At 55.1% G+C, this 8,657-nt stretch overlaps 2 protein-coding genes across 2 annotated transcripts in view; both read right to left on the minus strand.

The window, feature by feature from the left end:
- Positions 1-3,913, minus strand: part of PPP1R36 (protein phosphatase 1 regulatory subunit 36) — a 46,050-nt gene extending 42,137 nt beyond the window's left edge. Inside the window, exon 1 of the mRNA XM_019479979.2 lies at positions 2,405-3,913. The gene's annotated coding sequence lies outside the window, so the exon portion shown is untranslated. The remainder of the gene's footprint in view (positions 1-2,404) is intronic.
- A 640-nt stretch (positions 3,914-4,553) lies between these two features.
- Positions 4,554-6,839, minus strand: HSPA2 (heat shock protein family A (Hsp70) member 2). Its single transcript, NM_001317142.1, is given in 1 exon segment — positions 4,554-6,839. A coding segment is annotated over 1 exon segment (1,920 nt). The 5' UTR covers positions 6,799-6,839; the 3' UTR covers positions 4,554-4,878.
- Between the last annotated feature and the right edge of the window lie 1,818 nt (positions 6,840-8,657).

The raw sequence follows: 8,657 nt of genomic DNA on the forward strand, positions 1-8,657 counted from the left end.
TTGTAACCCCCAGGGGCGCCTTGGTGAATAAAACCTCACCAATTCCCTTCTGTGCCCCCGTGATGAACTTATAGGCAGCCACAAACAAGGTCGCCTCTCAACCTTCTTTTGTGGAGGCTGAAAAGGTCCAGTTTCTCTAGTCTCTCCTCGTAGGGCTTGGTCTGTAGGCCCTTAACCATATGAGTAGCCCTTCTCTGGACCCTCTCCAGGTTATCCGCATCCTTCTTGAAGTGTGGCGCCCAGAATTGCACACAGTACTGCAACTGCAGTCTGACCAGCGCCCGATAGAGGGGAAGTATCACCTCCCTGGATCTATTCGTCATGCATCTGCTGATGCACGATAAAGTGCCATTGGCTTTTTTGATGGCTTCGTCACACTGCCGGCTCATGTTCATCTTGGAGTCCACTAGGACTCCAAGATCCCTTTCCACCTCTGTGCCACCCAGCAGGTCACTCCCTAGGCTGTAGGTGTGCTGGACATTTTTCCTCCCTAGGTGCAGCGCTTTGCACTTCTTGTTGAACTGCATCCTGTTGTTTTCTGCCCACTTGTGCAACCTATCCAGGTCTGCCTGCAGCTGTTCCCTGCCCTCCGGCGTGTCCACTTCTCCCCATAATTTGTGTCATCTGCAAACTTGGACAGAGTACACTTCACTCCCTCGTCCAAGTCGCTGATGAAGACATTAAAGAGTATCGGTCCAAGGACCGAGCCCTGCGGGACCCCACTGCCCACACCCTTCCAGGTCGATACCGACCCATCCACTACGACTCTCTGGGTGCGACCCTCTAACCAATTCGCCACTCACCGAACTGTGTAGTCGTCCAAGTCACAGTCTCCTACACTGCTGCCTCTGCAGAGTGTTATCTGGAGCATGCAGATTACAAGGAGCTGACTAGTGCTGGCTGGGTGTAGATGACCATTGTGCCTCAGCTTTCCCAAGCCCTGCACAGGTATCCTTGGATTAAAACATTCTCCTTGCCTTCTGCTAGGTTGGGAAGCAGGTCCCCAGCTCCCTGAAAAAAGTTAGTCATTATGTATTTGCCCATTTTGGGGGCTGTCTTGTTCTTCCATACACCAACAAAAGATTAATAACATGCAACAGTAAACTCTCAGAAGTTCCACAGCAGCACAAGATACTGCGTGTATGAAGCAAAGGTTTCTCATTACTACATTAGGTGTCGGGCAAGGTACATGAGGGGCTGTGAAACCCTTCATGTTTTTGATCTGCAATTAGGCACTCTCTTCATTAATTAGAAGTTTTACTATAAAATGCTTATGAGCTTGATCCACAAGTGTCAGGAACAGATACAGATTAAACTTTAATTAAAACACTGAGGGTAGCTTAGATTCCCCTGCCCAAAAAGAGCCATTAAGTAGTAATTTTTTTTTTTTTTTTTAAATGAAATGATCTTGACATGTTGTGTCCTTAGACCAGTAAGAATGAGACTGGCACATAGGATAGCCAACCTACCCCCAATTTAAGATCCTATATTTTTTTCTGTCAAATTCAGTAGAACAGTGCAAAATTATTCCCTAAGCCTACACTGACTCCTCAGTTTTTCCTAATCCAATAGGATGAACATTGCTTTTTCCCTGGTATTTACTTTCTTTCAGAATCAGGGGGTAAAATCCATTTCTTAAATTGAAGTTAAATGGGAGCTTTGCCATAGATTTGGCCCTGAGCATCTCATGTATTCGCTGAAAGACGAGTAGTGTCAGAATGCCACATCTGATTTTGTTTAAAGAAAAGTCACTTCGGAAACCTCACTCTGAGCATTGCAAGCTCTCTTATGTTACACTTGAAAAGCTAAAGTATGATCCAAGACTTTAAAGACTTCTAGTCTTACAAGCCAACAATAGCTGTGGTCCAAACATCTCAAACAATTTGGACATGTCCTATTGGGAAACTTCATGTCCCTGTTCTAGCAAACAATACAGCTGCTATAGTAGTCTCAGAGGTGCGTTGGGTTCTACAATCATTGCAGCAGACACTTCAAGCCTTAGCACATCCACAGCTGCCTGAATATAGATACAATGGAGGATAGTAGCTAATGTAGGCACGTAGCCAAGTTAGCTCTCATTACACTTCAGCAATGATTTGAAAAGAAGTCAGTAAATATAATTGAGAAAATTAAGATTAGAAAGTAGGCTGATAGGGAAAAGAAACTGGAGGGAAAAGTGAAAAACAGGGGCCAGGATAGCTGCTGAAGTGATAACATATCACTTAAAATCAGTAGAAAAAAAGATTGCTCAGCACTAGTCTGAACTTTTGCACAACCCAATCTGCATCTATTTTCATAATAAAACGTTTCCAGAATAAGGCATGTACAAGCAGGTATTAGAGCTCAGTACTGATTTTCTCACCCACCAAAAAGACCAAAAAATAAGTGTCACCCACTAACTTACCTCTCCTCTCTTTCAGGACGGGGAAGCAGTCTTCTGAGGAGCCTGAGGCAAGTGCTGCATGAAGCTGTGCAGAATGCCAAGTGGGTTGTAACCATTTCAGCCATGCAGCAGTCAGGGTGCTTAAGTGCTTCTAACCAGCTTGATTTAATTTTACACCACTTGTACTCGTATTTACCTACCTACTCAGTAACGTTTAAGAACTTTTAAAATTAATTTTGGGACAGCAGATCAAACAAGTTTCTGAACCTCTAGTTCTACCCCACTCATAACAGTGCAATAGCACACAGGCATCCAGCAGTCGCTTGCCATTCAGGCTGAGAAATCCAAGAGGTAGCCTGGGATCTCGGTTTGGAGAAGAAACTGGTGGGAAATGTGAAAAACTGGGGCCAGGATAGATGCTGAAGTGATAACATATCACTTAAAAATCAGTAGAAAACAGATTGCTCAGCACCAGTCTGAACTTTTGCACAACCCAATCCGCATCTATTTTCATAATAAAACGTTTCCAGAATTACTGTTAAAAAAGCCCAGGACTTCAACAATTAAGCAATTGACATTAGGGAACCCGTTTAAGAATCACATGGCTTCTAAAAAGGTTTTTAAGAACCTCATGCATTTTTAGGGGACCTCTTGGACCCTAAAAACACTGCACTTTTTAGAAGTGATATTGCAAGGTCTGGTTTATGCTATTTGCAGTTCGTTGGTACTCTGGTTCCCTTTAGAAAAGGCACACTGCAGGTATTCACTAATTGTTTTTTCAGTGTTTATTCAGAGTAGTCATCAAAGGACTCTTCTATCTCAGCTAATTGACTTCAAGCGCCTCCCAGCTCCAAACAACAAGCAGTTAAGCGTTGCACTGTGGCTTATTGCAACTGCAGAGCTGGGGGTAGCTGCAGTAACTTAAGCCAGCTGGTTTTGGCAGCCCTAGATTTTGTAAGAAGCACCCTGACTAGACGGGAGCAGAGAGGGGTGATTAGCCAAAGCCAGGGTAGACTTGTACCTCAGATAGGCCCCTGATTTAATTAGGTGCAGGCTACCCCGGCTTTAGCTCAACAAGCCTCTAAAGTTCCCACTAGGAGCTGGGACATATTACAGGGTTCAGGGACTCCCACCGTCTGCGAGGAGGCAGGGGCTGGGGAGCAGCACAGCTGGAGGGGGACCCCGGCTGAAAAGGGCCCGGCCTCGCTCATTGCAGACGAACAGACTGAACCGCCTGTTCTGCACCTCCAAGGTCCCGCCGGAGCCACCCAGCCTGCTTAACCCTTTCTTTTCCTGCAGTAAAATCCCAGCACACTGAGGGACAGACCCCCGCGGCTGCGGGTTTCTCTCCGGGTTGGTACCGCAAGGAGCGCAGGAGTGAGGGGGCAGCCCTGATGGGCCACAAATTAAGGGAAGAGCAAAGCGAGGAGGGGAATCGGTTACTGGCCCGACTACGTGGCTGGGACAAGCTTTCCGAGGAAGAGCCTCCCGCACTGGATGCTTGTCCAACTGCACCCCAGCGACACAGCGAGGCCCGGACGAGCTGCGCCGCGCCGAGCCGCGTCAGGCCCGCTGCGCTTCTCCTTCCCCCCCCCCCCCTTGTGCTGCAGCCCGCCCCCTCCCCCCGCGCATGTAGCGCAGCGTCCTTGACCGAAGACTGGTAGCGATCGGCCTCAGATTACGCTAAAAAGGGCCAGCCCGTGCGTGGGGACAGCCCGGCGCGTGGCAAGTGTCTGCACTTGGGGGACACAAGTCAGGAAGCAGCGAGGCCCTCAGGCCGGGCCGCCCGGCTAGCCCTGGCCTTTCAGCCAGGTCGGGCCCCTCTCCCCAGCCCTGAGCCGGCAGGGGAAGCCCCGCACCGCGAGCCCAGCTCCTTCTCCCTGCCAGGAGCGGCCCGGGCCGGGCGCGCAGCCAGGTCCCAGCGGGCGCTGCGGAGCCCCTACCAGGCCGCGCCGCGCCGCGCTCCCCCGCCCGTCCCGGAGCGGGTTTGCCCGTCAGCCGTAGCCCCCCTCCACCCCTAGCCCGGCAGAAGTGACTAGAAAGCACCCCCTCCCCCCCCGCAACACCGCACCCGCTCCTCCGCAGCTCGATCGAGCGCCCCGCGGGCTCCGCTCCCAAGGCCCCCCCCCAGCCCCGGCCGCCCCCACCCCCAATAAAGGGAGAAAGGGCCTTTTGCGCTTCAAATATAGAATTTTTATTTGGTACCAAAGTTTCCAGAGGCCAAACCCGGCCGTCTCGGGCGCCCCCCGGCCCCGAGCAGGCGGGACACAGCCGGGGGAGGCCCGGGGCTAACGCGGGAGGGCTAGAACAAGAAACCTGGCTACTAACCTCGAGAACCGGGACGCGCCTCCCTCGGCACAGGGCGGCCGGGGGCGGCAGCACAGACCCAACAGAACAGACGGGCATTGCACGGGCGGGGTGAACCGCGGGGGGGCAAAGTGGAAAAAAAAAAGAAAAAGACCAAACAGAGTCCGCGAGAGTCCTTGCCGCGCGGCCTAGTCCACCTCCTCGATGGTGGGGCCGCCGGAGCCGGCGGACGCGGGACCGGGGCCGCCGGGCGGGGCGCCGCCTTGGTATAGCTTGGTGATGATGGGGTTGCAAATCTTCTCCAGCTCCTTCTGCTTGTGCTCGTACTCGTCCTTCTCGGCCATCTGGTTGCGGTCCAGCCAGGCGATCAGCTCCTGGCACTTGTCGAGCACACGCTGCTTGTCCTGGTCGCCGATCTTGCCCGCCAGCTTCTCGTCCTCCACCGTCTGCTTCATGTTGTAGGCGTAGGACTCGAGCGAGTTCTTGGCCGCCACCCGCTCGCGGTTGGCGTCGTCCTCCGCCTTGTACTTCTCGGCCTCCTGCACCATGCGGTCGATGTCGTCCTTGCTGAGCCGGCCCTTGTCGTTGGTGATGGTGATCTTGTTCTCCTTGCCCGTGCTCTTGTCGACCGCGCTCACGTTGAGGATGCCGTTGGCGTCGATGTCGAAAGTGACCTCGATCTGCGGCACGCCGCGCGGCGCGGGCGGGATGCCGGTCAGGTCGAACTTGCCCAGCAGGTTGTTGTCCTTGGTCATGGCGCGCTCGCCCTCGTACACCTGCACCAGCACGCTGCTCTGGTTGTCCGAGTAGGTGGTGAAGGTCTGCGTCTGCTTGGTGGGGATGGTGGTGTTGCGCTTGATGAGCGCCGTCATGACGCCGCCCGCCGTCTCGATGCCGAGCGACAGCGGCGTCACGTCCAGCAGCAGCAGGTCCTGCACGTTCTCCGACTTGTCGCCCATGAGGATGGCGGCCTGCACCGCCGCGCCGTACGCCACCGCCTCGTCGGGGTTGATGCTCTTGTTCAGCTCCTTGCCATTGAAGAAGTCCTGCAGCAGCTTCTGGATCTTGGGGATGCGCGTCGAGCCGCCCACCAGCACGATCTCCTGCACCTGCCCCTTGTCCAGCTTGGCGTCGCGCAGCGCCTTCTCCACGGGCTCCAGCGTGCCGCGGAACAGGTCGGCGTTCAGCTCCTCGAAGCGCGCCCGCGTGATGGACGTGTAGAAGTCGATGCCCTCGAACAGCGAGTCGATCTCGATGCTGGCCTGCGTGGAGGAGCTCAGCGTGCGCTTGGCCCGCTCGCACGCCGTGCGCAGCCGCCGCACCGCCCGCTTGTTGCCGCCGATGTCGCGCTTGTGCTTGCGCTTGAACTCCTCCACGAAGTGCGTCACCATGCGGTTGTCGAAGTCCTCGCCGCCCAGGTGCGTGTCGCCCGCCGTCGACTTCACCTCGAAGATGCCGTCCTCGATGGTGAGGATGGACACGTCGAAGGTGCCGCCGCCCAGGTCGAAGATCAGCACGTTCTTCTCGCCGGCGCGCGCGCCCTTCTTGTCCAGCCCGTAGGCGATGGCGGCCGCCGTGGGCTCGTTGATGATGCGCATCACGTTGAGGCCCGTGATGGTGCCCGCGTCCTTGGTGGCCTGGCGCTGCGAGTCGTTGAAGTAGGCGGGCACCGTGATGACGGCGTTCTGCACCTTGCGGCCCAGGTAGGCTTCGGCGATCTCCTTCATCTTAGTCAGCACCATGGAGCTGATCTCTTCGGGGAAGAAGGTCTTGGCCTCGCCCTTATACTCCACCTGCACCTTGGGCTTGCCGCCCTCGGACACTACGTGGAAGGGCCAGTGCTTCATGTCCGCCTGCACCGTGGGGTCGTCGTACTTGCGGCCGATGAGGCGCTTGGCGTCGAAGATGGTGTTGGTGGGGTTCATGGCCACCTGGTTCTTGGCCGCGTCGCCGATGAGGCGCTCCGTGTCCGTGAAGGCCACGTAGCTGGGCGTGGTGCGGTTGCCCTGGTCGTTGGCAATGATCTCCACCTTGCCATGCTGGAAGACGCCCACGCAGGAGTACGTGGTGCCCAAGTCGATGCCGATCGCAGGCCCTTTGCCCGACATGATTGCAGCTCTTCTCCGCTCCGCGCTGCGCCGTGATCTACCGTTAACGCCCCGGCTCCGCCGCTTTTATGAGCCGCTGTGCCTCCTTCTGGAACCTGCCAGAAGCTAGGCGGCCAATCGGCTCGCTCGCTCTCCACCCCTCGTCCAATCCGCTCTCGCGCCTGTGGGCCAATCCCCTCGCTCGTCCCCGCCCCCCTCTGCTCCACCAATCGTCTCCGCGTCCTCCTTCCTGCTCTTTCTCGATCAGTCTAGCGGGCGCTTGTCCAGGGCGCTTGAACCAATCGCTTCCCTCGCGTCTCTTTTCGTCCCGCCCCCGCCCGGTCAAGAGCTCCCGCCCCTCCACTCTGCCAGAAAGTTCCACCGGACGCCGGACTAAAAACAAGGAATTGATGTCACCGCCGTCCAATAGCGATCGAGCTGGCAGGGAGGGGGGTGGGACTTAGAGTCTCCCTTGGCTAGGGAGGGGGGTATGCAAATAAGCTCGCTCTCTTGCCCGGCTCGCGCCGCTGATTCCAACGGCTGTTGTAAAGTCCCGCCCTCCCTTGTGATTGGAGGACGGGGGAGCCAGTCAAGCGATGGGGCCGGGTGGTAGAGGGAGGGGGGGCTGCCCCGAAGAGCGGGTGGGGGAGGGGCGGGGCTGTGAGGCAGTTGGGGGAGGCAGTTGGCAGGGGCAGGGGCAGGTGCAGGGGTTGGGGGGTGTCGGGTCCCGCTCATGGCAGCCCCAGCGGGCTCAGTGAGGGGGGACTTGACACCCTGCTCAACCCACCTCTTGACAAGTGCCAAACCTGTCAGAATATTCCCCACAGTCATGAACACAAATTGCTGTTTCAGAGTTTCTCCCAAGCAGTGTTTTTAAATCTAGCAAGAATAAGCCGGAGGGGAGCACCCCTGTGGCCCATAAGGTTTAAATCTTTTTAATCCCAGGCAAGATGTCACAGGACCCTTTCAGACTCTCCTTCTGTCAGCTGTTAGGACATTTGTGCAATTATTATTCGCCTCTGGTCATCCCCTTGTAGGCAAAGCAGATCCACATTTTTACGTTGCTTTATATATAGGTCGGATGAGCCCGAAGAGACCGATGCCGAAATCAAAGGCTCGATGGCTGGAACTGCTCTGCTGCTGCAATGCAGAGCTTCGTGCAAACCCCACCTTCCTAACGTCAATATTTATTTTTTTTAAAAGGAGAAGAGGAAAAAACCTTTCCGGACCTATTTCCTTGTATGCATCATTTAGTAATAACTTCCAGAGCAGCCTCTCTGGGAGAGGTGCAGTCTGATTTGTGGTCCGTTCCTGTATCTCCTGTTCGACGGTGCGAACGAATACGCCCCTGGCTACACCACGGCCCCACCCAGCCACATGCGCTACAGAGGGGATTTAGGTTTCTTCAGTGAGGCAAGAACTAAATAGGTGGAGCAGAACCCGCGATTCAATCTTTAGCTTGACAGAGTAGGAAGATTTTTCCTCGTATATTTTTGCAGCGTGTAGGACAGTCTCAACCTTGTCAGACTCGAGGCACCCCTCCTTAGACTCAGTTTTCACTCTTTTTTGACTATAGAAAATAATAGAGTGATCTTTCTATTGCAAATAACTCAAAAAGACCATAACAGTTCGAAATATTTTTAGCGCTGTGGATTCTTATTTGAAATCTCTGGCCACGCCGCTGAGTGCGGCTGGTTATTTCCCCAGGGACAACGAGCAGTGGCGTACCTTGTGCCGCTGCAACTTGTCCCCAGGGAATGCCCATGCCAGGTGCGCGCTGGTGCGTGGCATGTTACCCCGGGTGGGGTAGGAGAGGCTGGGGTAGCAACCGTGCTGGCCCCAGTAGCCCCCCCTGAGGTCTTGGGGGCCTCAGGGAGCTG

The sequence above is a fragment of the Alligator mississippiensis genome, chromosome 2 (genome assembly GCF_030867095.1).
Source record: "Alligator mississippiensis isolate rAllMis1 chromosome 2, rAllMis1, whole genome shotgun sequence".
Taxonomy (NCBI): Eukaryota; Metazoa; Chordata; order Crocodylia; family Alligatoridae; genus Alligator; species Alligator mississippiensis.